Source organism: Panonychus citri, unplaced genomic scaffold (genome assembly GCF_014898815.1).
Source record: "Panonychus citri isolate SS breed McGregor unplaced genomic scaffold, ASM1489881v1 Contig00134, whole genome shotgun sequence".
Taxonomy (NCBI): Eukaryota; Metazoa; Arthropoda; class Arachnida; order Trombidiformes; family Tetranychidae; genus Panonychus; species Panonychus citri.
The window spans coordinates 3,749,127-3,762,559 of NW_026515539.1; the positions used below are offsets into that span (position 1 = coordinate 3,749,127).

Genomic DNA, 13,433 nt, shown 5'->3' on the forward strand with positions numbered 1-13,433 from the left:
CGTACCAGGGAAAGGGAAATAAGAGACAAGGAAAGGAATAAGGGACGAAGAAAAGAAAAGAAAACAATAAATCAATAATAAATAATAAATTTTTTCTCCCCTGAGGTCGAAATTACATATGGAATATTAATTAATTCAAAAATTCTATTCGCCTAATCCCAATAAAGGGCTATTTTCCATAAAATTTTTCTCCTCAAAATAATTTCCATGGACCATAGTCCTTTGTCAAAATTAATTCCAAATTCTGGCGATTGTCCAAAGGTCCGAGTTGGTTGGCTCATTAGATATGACACAAAAAATTGAAAGAAAAGAAAATTAGAAATTCAAATTTTTTTTTTATAATAAATATTAGCAAAACTTACCAAGAAAACACATGGTTGTGATTTAATAACGGCTCCGTCTTAGGATTGTCTAAAACGATATAAGTGATAGTTGAACTATTATAATTTAGGTATCAATTTGATCCATGTGATTAGCCAAACAATAATGAACCAAAATCCATTTTTAAATTCACAGGTAAAGTTAATTAATTTAAAATTTATCAGGTCAGTTTCACAACGATCAATCCAGATTTAGAATTTAAATCAATAGGGTTACTAGCGCCATCTATGATCTTTCGGTGAAACTAAAGTTGAGTTGCTTTGTTGTTTTGTTTTTGTTTGGTTTTTAGTTTTGAATGAATCAAATTTTGATGCTGGTTAAAGATGATGATTTTGTTTAACTTTATTGTGATAATGATGTGATGGTTATCCCAAGCGGTTCAATTAACCAACAATTAATAACCAGTGATGATATTGTCATGTCTAACATTTGTTTATCTATCTACAATGAGATATTAGATGAGATTTTGTTGGGTGTTTGTTTTGAGATTCATAGAGCATCAAAATTAGGATTTTTATTCATTGACGAATCATCACCTCAAGAGTAAGTATTTTATTCATTTATTTTTCCATTTAAACAGCAATCAATTTGACACATTTTCTTACGTAATTTCTTTATATTCATGTATAGAATACGGTTTGATTGTATGTCAACTTGTTCTCCATCAATTGTATCAAAGAACAAAATTGTAATTCTTTTTTTTTGTCTCTCTCTCTTTTTCTCTTACAGGGATCAGAAATATGGTAAAGCTTTTTAATTTTCTTTCTTCTTCTATTCGAATGATTGTTTTAGCTTTTTTTTCTCTACACTTCTTGTGAAATTGAAATTGATTTCTCCTTGATATCAACTAGAATTCTGGTTTATTGAATTGGCAATTGTGTTGAGCAAAAATTGAGAAGAAAATCAAATTCTAATATCTCATTTGTCATTGTCATTCTTTTTTTTCTCTTTCCTTTTGGTTTAGTTATTATCGATGAAAGAGGATTGGACATTTTCGGCCAGGCTCATACCCAAATGAAGAAACAATTTGAATGTATTTGTCCTAATTGTCAACGAAGTTTAGCCGCATCAAGATTCGCTCCACATTTAGAGAAATGTATGGGAATGGGTCGTAACAGTTCACGAATTGCCAGTAAAAGAATAGCATCAACTGGTAAATCAAATGATTCGGATGGTGAAGAATGTGATAATAGTGGTGATACCGATTGGAATCTAGCACATGATACTAGAAAACCAAAGAAGCGAAAAAAATTGAGATGATAATGAGAAATTTATAAGAAAAATATATAAACAGAAACAAAAGGGAAAGAGAGAGAGACCAACATAAATTAATATATGTAAATTTGCGATTTGAGAGAAAAACAAAACAATTGTAATTGATTAAGATTTTTTTTCTTGTGTTTGAATTGTTTTACACACTAAAGCTGATACAAATTAAAATACAATTTATATTAGCATGAATATAGTATAGTTATATTATGTTCATCATCACCGTCATACTATATTATTATTGTTAATCCGTTTTACCAGATAGAAATTTTGACATGAAATCCCGAGGTTTGGGTTGAACATAATCTTCTTTAAAATATTTGTATATATGAAATCCTTGAGAAATACCATCAATTATTTCCTGAAGTTCAAGATGTCCTCTAATCAGTAGCATATCAATTACCCTTAAATCAGTGACATTTTTATTCTGACGAAATTTCTCCCTCAATTTATCGTGAATTTGTGGTACAGTTAATGGTAAATTCCAATCATGAATTAAATAAGGTGTTTGACGATACCATGCACGATACAAATTGATTGTCCTTCTTCTGGCATCCTCATGGTTCAGAGATAGAATCGGTTTCACTTGACCTTGTACTGACCTCAAAACCCTCTGAGTAGCAGACATACTATAGAATAGAATAGAATAACACAATCAAAAGATGAGAGACAAATTAACAAAACAAAGAAATAAAACAAGAGAGAAAGAGAAAAAATAATCCAATTAGTAACAATATATAAATAACAATTAAATTTAATTCACTTACTTGGTGATGAGAAAACAAAATTTTCAATGGAAAAACATTAAACCAAAATAGAGAAAAAAAATGAAAACAAATCGAATTCTAGTGTCTCCATCTGTCGGTCAGAAGAATAACTAAAAATAGAAAATGAGTTAATCGGCTCAACATGTTTTCCATTATGAGTAAACATTAAGCTGTTAACCAGAAAATGACATTCGGCTTAAAGCTGATGAGAGAGAGAATTTATCTTCTTCATCTTTCTTTTTATCATCATTCTCTCTCTCTCTCTCTCTCTCTTGCTTCGCTGTTTCTTCCCATTTTCTGGTTTCGTCTCCCTGTCTCTCCAACTCTCTCTTTGGATGTTATTATCTGTCTCTCTCTAAGGCTCTCCCATATTCTAACTGTTATCAGAATTTTTTTTTCTCTTTTTCTTTCTCTTTTAAATGTGAACCAAATTTGTCAATTTTGTGTAAATTAACTTTTTGATTAACCATAATCATGGTTAAATTAACTTCACCTCAGTTAATGAACGAGGGAAGCTCTAGTTTCCTAAGAGCAGCCCGAGCCGGTAATTTGGAGAAGGTTTTAGAATATCTAAATGGAAGCCTTGACATTAATACTAGTAACATGGTTTGTTTTTTTTCTATTCTCCTCCAATTCCAATAGATTTTATTATTTTTTTTCATCGCAATCTAACCTGTGATAATGATCTCCTCCTTTATTCTATTCTATTATCCCTCATCAGAATGGTATGAATGCTCTTCATTTAGCCTCAAAAGAAGGACATTCGGAAATGGTTAAAGAACTATTAAAACGAGGAGCCAATGTAAATGCTGGAACTAATGTAAGTTACATAATAGTCTATGAATTATCTTGAAACGAAAATTTTTCATCTCTTTTAACAAAAAGGAAGAAGGAAAAAGAGAGACAGTTAACCAAACCTTTGTTTAGATAAAGGAACAATTTATTTATTCTCATTAGATTTTCACATATTATTCTCTTTCCTTTTATGGCTTTTCTTCTTCATCTTCTTCTCCATCTTAATCTATTCTGTGATTCTCTTCTCATGTTTAAATACTTTATTCTAAAACAAAATTCTCTCTTCTTTTTTTTTCTTCCTCTATGTCTCTCTCTCTCTCTATCTTTTATTTTTTTTCCCTTCAATTGACAGAAAGGAAATACAGCTCTTCATATAGCCTCACTTGGTGGTAAATTAGAGGTTGTTGAGATTCTGGTTGAAAATGGAGCCAATGTTAATGCACAAAGTCTCAATGGTTTTACTCCCCTTTACATGGCAGCTCAAGAAAACCATGACACGGTGGTCAGATATCTCTTATCCCATGGAGCTAACCAAAGTTTAGCAACGGAAGATGGTTTTACACCCTTAGCCGTTGCCCTGCAACAGGGTCACGATAAAGTAGTTACCATTCTCTTGGAAAATGATACCAAAGGAAAAGTTCGACTTCCTGCTTTACATATTGCAGCTAAAAAAGATGATTGTAAAGCGGCAGCATTACTACTCCAAAGTGACCAAAAGCCCGATGTCACATCTAAAAGTGGATTTACCCCTCTTCATATAGCAGCACATTATGGCAATGAAAATATTGGTACACTCTTATTAGATAAAGGAGCCAACATTAATTTCACTGCAAAGGTGAATACAAGTGACATTATTTTTCCTCATCTTCATCAAATTCTTAATGTGATACAAATCCCCCTCCAATGGATAACAGTTTCTGTGTTTAACTAGATAATCAGTGAAAAATAATTTAAATGAAAGAGAGAAAAACAAAGATTCTCTTTCATAATCTACATCCATCTTTCTCTATCTCTATCTCTATCTCTCTCTCTCCCTCTCTCTCTCTTTATCTATTCTTACCTTTGGTGAAATGGGCTGGGCTCAGTTGACGCTCCATGTTAATGATAGAGATTCTGTTAATGAAAAGTGTGCCTTAGACTCTTAATGACTAACATAATTTGGTAACAAAATTATGTTATTATTAATCTAAAATTAATAGTCATTTTTATGTTTGTCAGTGTGTGAAAAACCATTGATTACATGTATTGGCCGCTCCTTGAATTTTGATTGTTATTTTTTTCTCTTTTTTTTTCTTACTCTGTTTCTTTGGTTACAGCACAAAATTACACCATTACATGTTGCAGCTAAATGGGGAAAGGCTCATATGGTTCAACTCCTATTGGACCGTGGAGCTCAAATTGATGCAGCTACAAGGGTAACATTTAATTGTATTTTTACCTGTTTTCTTGTTTAATTAATTGATTTCTTTTTCTTTTTCTTTTTCTTCTGGTTTTCTATTTAATTTACTCGAATCATGAATATACCAATAGGATGGACTTACTCCCTTACATTGTGCTGCTCGAAGTGGACATGAGCCGGTTGTTGATTTACTCTTAAAAAGAGGAGCACCTTATTCAGCCAAGACTAAGGTTAGACTAGAGGCCAACAATTAATCATTATACATAATCAATTATTTTACTAATCTTATTATTGATTTTATTTTTTATATCTATTTCTTGATTAATTGAATTTAATCAGAATGGATTAGCACCTCTTCACATGGCTTCTCAAGGTGATCATATAGACTCAGCTCGTACTCTTTTGGCTTATAAAGCACCTGTAGATGATGTTACAGTGGTAAGTTAATTGTTTCACTTTTAATTATTATGATTATCTACCTTTACGTTAAAAAGTAATCAAACAAATCATGATTAAGTTAACCTTAACTCTCCATCAATCAACAACTTAAATCTTCAATTAATCTCGGTAGTCTCTTTTATTTATTAATTTATAATACTTTTCATCGACTAAATTATAAACAATCAAACATGCTAATTAATTAATCAACTCTATCAGGTAACAATTTATCAATTGAATCGATTATTAATTCTTGTGATTATCTTAATTATTCAAAAGTATAATCAGTCTACATGATTGTTTATTTTTCCATCTTCTTCTATTCTTCTAATACTATCAATTTCTTTTTCTATTAGTTTACCTGTAAGAAAAAACTTTTAATTGTTTACAATTTAAAGTCAACACAACTTTTTTTTTCTTCTCATCCCTAATTTTCAAGCTGATCAATTGATTACTGACACACTAATTAATTGATTGTTTGGTTCAACATAAATGAAAGGACGTTGATCTGTTTTATATTTTAATAATAGCAAAGAATTGATTGTTTTGTAAAGTCTATTGAGATACTATTTTAATTATTGCTATTATTATATTGTGATAAATAACAATTTAATGATATATAATTTGAGTTGCATGATTTAGTTATTTCTTAATTTAATTTTAACCGTAGCTAACAATTAAATCATTGACACTTTAATTAATTTCTTCATGTGTTTCGTATTGTTGGCAATTTGTGCTTGAAACTTTCACTTTTTTTCATACACATCATGAACATTACAATTTACATGGAAAGCTAATGTTGCTTATTGTTTCATTGTGATGATGATAACAATCATCATCATCATCATCATCAGCATGTGAAACTAACTATGATCTTTGATGATTATCGTTTTTTTATCAACAAAAAAAGCGGAAGAGGAAACTAGGTCATGAAAAATCATCAAAATAACAACAAAAACCTTGTGTTTTTTTTTCTCATTCATATTAAATTGTTTTTGTTTTCAATTCTTTATAAGTGATAACTTGGCGGGTTTTAATTGTTTATCTTTCTATTTAATTATCTATTGTCTAATTGTGATAATTGGCCAACAAGATTAATTAACTTGAGGATGTTTCATCTTGATCCGAATCATGTTTTATTACAACTCAAATCAATTCCATGTCTTTTAGATTAACATTTTATCATTAATACATTTTTCTTAATTGACTCTTTTTTTTAATTGTTTGTTTATTATCATTTTCAAGTTTAGATTAAAACAAGAATCAGTAGATAAAGATAACTCCTTTTTGCTTTGAAACTCTTAATCCTTCACTTATAATAAGATCATCATGATGAATAAAACCAAAAGCAAAACCTTTTAACCTAAATTGCGAATTTATATTTTTTTCATTTTAATTGTTTATGTTGCTTGATCATGAAAAATTAACTCAAACATGATGATGATGATGATCCACCTACAACAATTTACTTGTTAATATATGAAAATATCATCATGATGGTTGTGTTTATAAGAAGCGTAACATTTAAAGTAAACAATGAATATAAATTGACAATGATTAGTTGACTTTTTTGTTGTTGTTATTGTTGTTGATTGTTGATTACCGGTTATTAGGCTTAAGATTATTAAGATAATGATAATCTTTTAATCATGTGCATCATTTCATTCAATCAGTTAACACCTTCAACTTGTTTATCTCTAATTTGTCATCCTTACCACACCCAACTAAATATACTTTCGTCTTCTACTGCTACTCATCATCATCATTATCATCACTGCGATTTTAGTTTTTATCCTTCTTTCTCTTTCAAATTGCTCACTGAAACGTTATTCTCTATCTTCCTCTTTCTCTTTCTCCCTCTCCATTTGCTCCTCTCTTTGTCTACTCAATACTCAAGTCTTTCTGTCTTCTTGAATCGTTATAACTCTGAGTATTTTCAAGGTCATTTTCATGGTTCTACTTGACTAAACTAAAAATGTTTCTTTTTTTGTCTCCAACAATCACATTTTAGTTATATTTATTGACTCACTCAGTCTAACCTGACTCCTTCTCTCTCACTCCAACTCCTCCACCCTCTCCCTCTATGTTTCCTTACACCGGGTTTACTTTCCTTTCCAAGGATAGGCCCTATTTCCCAAATGAATTTATATAAATCATTTACTTATTTACTCTCATTCACAATCTCATGTATTAGAATCTAATTTGATATTTCATTTTCTCTTTATGGATGATGATCATGATAATATCTTGTTGTCAGTTTTCTCATCATCATCCTCTTTCTTTATACATGTTAAACTATCATTATTACATAGTGAAGGATGTTGATTCTTATTCATACAATATAAAATACTAGTCTGGGTGTGTCTTCCTCTCTCCCTATCCCTATCCCTCTCTCTCTCTCTCTTTCTTTTTCGTTCTCCCTCGCCATCTCTACATGATAACCGTGATAAAAACATTCATTCTGATTCTGTTTTGATACCAAGTTTATCATGAATGTCAATTTCTTAATATTATCCATTTCTTTTGACCTTATTTTCATTTTCTTTAATAAATAATATCTCTAATCAGATAGTTTTCAAGTATTTAATACAAGAATTCGTGTTAACCTTTTTCAGCTTTTTCTGTCTAACTGAATTATCTTAATCCAATGATACAAATCTCCGATTTCCTATTGTTTTATATTTTTATATGATTCTTATTCTAATTGAAGATGAATAACTGACCATGGTCCAGATTAGTGATTCTTTCTGATCTTACAATCTCATTCATCTATCATCAATTAGTTAATGGATTATTAACCTTCACTAACAATCAATCCATTTTCAAATTGTTCAATTAAAATTAATTTATATTCATATTGAATAATAATCTCTTAGAGACTTTTGCCTTTAACAATTAACATTACAATTTAAATTGAACATTTCTAATTCAATAACAGTTACAGTTACATTTAATTGTCTATTTCCTACTAGACTATTATTCATTTACTGTTTATATTTTCGTGTTGATATTTTTTTATTAACTCTCTCAGGAACTATCATATATATACATTTACAAATCTCTCGATCAATTATATTAATACATTTCGAGATTGAAATTGAAATTAAAATTTCATAGATAATCTGATTGAGTTTGATTTCCTATTGATTTAATTTGATTTTGGCAAATGATTAAAAATTCAGCTAAATGTCACTTTAAATGAACGATATTACTATTATAAGGAAGTACGAGTTTAAGTTGAACATTTTACAAAGGGGAAAAAAGTTCATATTGGCTTAGAATCAGATTAATTATTATTCTTATTATTATTATTTACATGGTGAAATATCTGAACTGTTGATGTAAATAAACGTTAATGAACACTTTTTCTGGAACCTCGACAAAAATGATACATATAAGTTTTGCCAATTCAATGTTAAACACAATAGAACAGTTTTCGACTTTGAGTTCGTCAGTAAAGTATTTAAGACATATGATTAGCATCAGGCTCTTCCTATTGAGATTCTTGTGATAATATGTAAACACAAATATGTAGAACAAAAAATAACACAAAGAAAAGTTCATATTCCATGAGAATTTGAATCGGAATTTCTTAAATATCAGCTGAGACCTCAGGTGAGAATTTTTGTCCAACATCAGAATAAAATTATGACATTGACCAATTTGAATACTAATTAACTCATATAATTGAAAAAAAGAATCTTTTATATTTGAATCTCATTAAAGATCTTGAAGTAATTAAACTTGAATCTTATATCATTGTTAATTATCTTAGTCAACAGTTTTGGATTATCTTTTCTATCATGAAAGAGTCTCGACAACAATTTAGAATTTGTAAAACTGTTTATTTTAAGCATTCGGATTAACTTGTTGATACAATGGGATAACCATGAAGTTTAAGTTTCTCCTCGTGGATTTTCATGGTTAATTGTATTAATTGTTTAGAAAGCAAACAATTTACCTTTCAGATTTTTTCGAGGGACAAGTTAACCTCCGAAGTACCAACGGCCACCGTATCCCCAATGGTGTCCACCCCAATGGTAATAAGGTCGATACAAGTATGGGTATAGACTCGGTTTCATGTACAATTTAGTGTATAATTTAGTTGGATAAATTTCATGGTATCCAAAGTATTTTTGATATAACGGTAATTTCTTGATCAATTTAACCAATTTAGGTGTTCCCATAACTTGTCCAATTATAATCATGATGATGATTAACCAAGAAACGATTAACTTAATTTTCACAAGTAATGATAATCGTTAGTTGATTGAAAATTTGATTGAAATTTGACTTACCTTGAGTTTCATTTTTGAAATTTTATCTCGAATCATTTACCAATAATCAATTGTGTCGCTTAATCACACCAATAATTAGTTAATTACTGTTAATCAAATTTGAACACTTTGATATTTTATAAATATATGTTACAAACTGTGAAAACTTAAATGGTTGACATCTAATCTTTAACTGACCAGAACTTTTTTCATTCCAAGTTCCAACTAATCAATTTAAAGGCTAAATCATTTCGATAAATAATCCGATAATGTTCAACCTAATTGCTACTTTTAGCCCAATCTAAATTAGATTTACCCAATTAACTAATTCACTTAGTTAAACAATGACAAGTTAACATGTTAACTATTAATATTTCTGGTGTTCTTATAACTTTTTTTTTGATTTGTCATGAAAATTTTCAAACAATTAACTCTAATCCTAATACTAAATGCTCATAATTTGTATTGTAATTGTTTAATTGTTCCAGGTTATAAATGAATATTATTATTGATTTGATTACTTTTTCTCATTGATTAAAAATATCATCATACGCTCAAGTTAATTGTTCATTTAGTCCTTTAACTATCTCTGATTGTCGTATTCAACTAATGATAAACAATTAACAATTGTTAATAAACATTTGGTAATTTTCATCTAAGATGATCAGTTAATTGTACAGAGCTTGATTATCCTCTCACTGTGCAATTAACCTTCACTTTAATTGATGTTTGTTAATTTATAAATTGTTTATGCTTTTTTTTGTTTTAATCATTTTGTTTTCAAGTCTAATATTATTAATCCTCCCACACAATTATCCATAGGCAACATAATCCCCTCATCCTTTTGTATCCCTTGATTAAGTTAATTGTGTCTATTTATTTTTAAAGATCTGTTTATCATCAAACTAATAAGTTCTAGGTCAATTAGAATTCTGTTGTTTACATTTTAAACAATCGCAATTAACAGTTAATCTATTGATCAACAACAATTAACAATCAACTGATTACCAGAAATAGAGAGAGAGAGAGAGTTGTATTGATAATCTTTAATATGATGATTGTGTCGCGTGTTAATCCTAATCCATGAATGAGAATTAAATTTCACTTGAATTGCTATTTTCTGTAATTTAAATCATTCCAATAAAACAATCAACTAATTATCAAAGTGAATTAATTTCTTAATTGTATAAATTAACTTTCTAAATAAGATTTGTGATACTTTTACTATTTAATACTCACTTCCCATGATATCATCGATTCATTAATCGGTAATTGGTAATTACAGAAGCATTTTAATTGTAATGATGATGTTAATTGTAAATAATATGGCCAGTTAATCGTTTAATTAGTTTTTCTCACGTATTTTAATTATATATTAAAATTTTTTCAAATGTTTTGATTGAGGAAAAGATTGCTGATTAAATTATGGATCATTTTTCACCTCTCATGGTTCTGATTAATCATTGTAATTATATTACCTGAATGAATTGGTCATCATCATGTTATCAAGGATAGTAAAATGACCAATCCATGTAACTTTCATTGAGATATTATCATGAGAGCCCCACCCAGATTTGTACATTGTTTATATCTCAACAATTTGTCCTTGATTGAATATAAATAAATAACTAAACTCATTGAAAACATAACGATTATTATGAACAATGTAACCATGTTATTGTTATTAGTTTTTGATAATATTTCTCGTGATTAACTGATATATTATCGGTTGCATGTTGATATTATCATGATGATAATGATTATGAAATTAGTCCTTTTTTTCATATTTTTCATCATCTTTTTTTTGTTGACATTTCTGTTGATAAACTATAACGTAACCGGAACAAAATGCAATTAGATTATGTATTTAACTAATCATTGGATTAAAATGTTGTAATAATCATTCACCTTGATTACAATTATCAGATAATCAACTTCCCTCTAGTTCACTTAAGTGTCATGGACTTGATGACCTCTTTTGTTACCTGAAAATTTTACTACAATCAAGACACGAATTAACTAATCACAAATTTAAATTGAAATCGATAAATATTCAATTTCAGCAATTTGATCAACTCTCATTGATCTAGTTTTGTATTTTATTTTTTATCATTTTAATTGCACAAATCATTGAATCATAAATTATTATATTTGATGTCTTACCAGAATTATTATCAATACTATTGAATATTTTGTCTCACTTTTATGGTTTAATTATTATTTGTATTACGATATCATCTGATTGTATCAGATTTAAGGATGTTGTTAATTGTTACGTTAATTATTATCATGATGAGAATAATGTTCAGTTAGTTTATCATGTGTACACAATTTATCATTATTTTGCTGAATATTAGTGAGACAAAATGAAGTTGAGAAATGAACAAGGACTAATTCAGATTATTGGATTAACTTTGTAAGAACCAAAGTTTCAAATCAAATAGTTTCAGCTCGTAATTAAATCTAAATTAAACTAATTACAATTCGTTTGCCAATTTGGCAAGAAAATTAATTTTTCATTGCAATTATCAAGGTTTGATAATTGTTTTATTGCTTAACCGATTTATTTTCATTGGAAATGAACAAAATTAACATGTAAAACTTTCATCTAATGAGAAACTTTTGGGTTAACTTAATTATTAATTATCAATATTATTGATCTTTTTGATATATGTTTATATTACTTTTTGATTATTTGATTAACTAAATGTTGTTAATTTTTTGTTTGTTTCTATTGTTTTATTTAGGATTTCCTGACACCTTTACATGTCGCTGCTCATTGTGGACATGTTAAAGTGGCTAAACTATTACTTGACCACAAGGCTAATGTTAATGCGAGAGCTCTTAATGGATTTGTACCGTTACATATTGCATGTAAAAAGAATCGTATCAAGGTGGTTGAATTACTCCTTAAACATGGTGCATCTATTGAAGTTACCACGGAATCTGGATTAACTCCTTTGCATGTTGCATCTTTCATGGGATGTATCAATATTGTTATTTATCTCATCCAAAATGGAGCCGATGTTGATGGAGCCACCGTGAGAGGAGAAACACCCATTCATTTGGCTGCAAGAGCCTCACAATCGGAAATAATTAAAATATTATTGAGAAATGGAGCTCTTGTTGATAAAACTGCAAGAGTATGTCCTAATAGATTAGCTATTGATTCAAATGAACAATTACAATGTAAAGATGAACTATTCTAATTACTTTTACTTTCTCTTGTATCTTAGGAGGATCAAACTGCTCTTCATATTGCATCTCGATTGAATAACACGGAGATCGTTCAACTATTATTGACCAGAGGAGCTTCGGTTGATGTCGCAACCAGAGATCAATACACTGCTCTTCATATCGCTTCCAAGGAAGGTCATCGGGAAGTTGCTGCTTATCTTCTTGAACAAGGAGCATCTTTAACAGCGACAACTAAGGTTATTTAAAATAATCATCTTGTTATGATATTGTGATTAACAATTTCTTTAATTATCTTGACCATTACAGAAAGGCTTTACTCCATTACACTTGGCAGCTAAATACGGCAAGATCACCGTTGCTGGACTGTTGCTTGAGAAGGAAGCTCCTGTTGATGCTCAAGGAAAGGTAAATTATTGAGACTCGATGATGATTAGTAATTATAATTAGACAATCAATTTGCTCTAATATAAGCTTTTCTATTATCTAATTTATTGTTTTTATTGTTCAATCAGTCTTTTTGATCTGTTCAATGTGATAATCAAGAGGAAACAATTGATTGTAAAGTTAAATTTAAATTCAATTGAATTGGAAAATTTTAACAATCAATTACAATCAATTGAGACACACTCATTTATCAGAGCTAAAAAATAGGGTTACAGATACAATCAAGAACTATGATTGACACTTACAATTTATTACTAAATATTTTGTAGGATAATTGTTGATGAAAATTATTCATCACTTAATTATCACCATGATTGTCTTTCTTACGGTTCATTGTTTCAGTTGATCATCTTTCCTGTCATCTAAATTAGACTTACGATTAACCTTATTTTCTTATAATTTTATCCCGAATAACTTTCTCCATGAAATTTGATTGTTATTATATTTGGATAAGAAATCAATTGA

At 29.0% G+C, this 13,433-nt stretch overlaps 3 protein-coding genes across 3 annotated transcripts in view; 2 read left to right on the forward strand and 1 right to left on the reverse strand.

The window, feature by feature from the left end:
• Positions 1–649: 649 nt before the first annotated feature.
• On the forward strand, positions 650–1,689 carry LOC128391374 (ataxin-7-like protein 3). Its single transcript, XM_053351245.1, has 3 exons — positions 650–924; positions 1,111–1,124; positions 1,346–1,689. Exons 1-3 carry the CDS (start codon positions 743–745, stop codon positions 1,639–1,641), a joined length of 492 nt encoding a protein of 163 aa, XP_053207220.1. The 5' UTR covers positions 650–742; the 3' UTR covers positions 1,642–1,689.
• A 205-nt stretch (positions 1,690–1,894) lies between these two features.
• Positions 1,895–2,278, reverse strand: LOC128391396 (NADH dehydrogenase [ubiquinone] 1 alpha subcomplex subunit 6-like). The gene has a single exon (XM_053351282.1). The coding sequence runs from the start codon at positions 2,276–2,278 to the stop codon at positions 1,895–1,897; it is 384 nt and encodes a 127-aa protein (XP_053207257.1).
• Positions 2,279–2,681: 403 nt separating this feature from the next.
• LOC128391397 (uncharacterized) overlaps positions 2,682–13,433 on the forward strand; it is a 44,023-nt gene continuing 33,271 nt past the window's right edge. The window contains 9 exon segments of the mRNA XM_053351283.1: positions 2,682–3,023; positions 3,139–3,237; positions 3,565–4,047; positions 4,529–4,627; positions 4,743–4,841; positions 4,951–5,049; positions 12,074–12,469; positions 12,563–12,760; positions 12,831–12,929. Of these exon segments, the coding sequence (XP_053207258.1) occupies positions 2,892–3,023; positions 3,139–3,237; positions 3,565–4,047; positions 4,529–4,627; positions 4,743–4,841; positions 4,951–5,049; positions 12,074–12,469; positions 12,563–12,760; positions 12,831–12,929 (1,704 nt within the window). The 5' untranslated portion in view covers positions 2,682–2,891.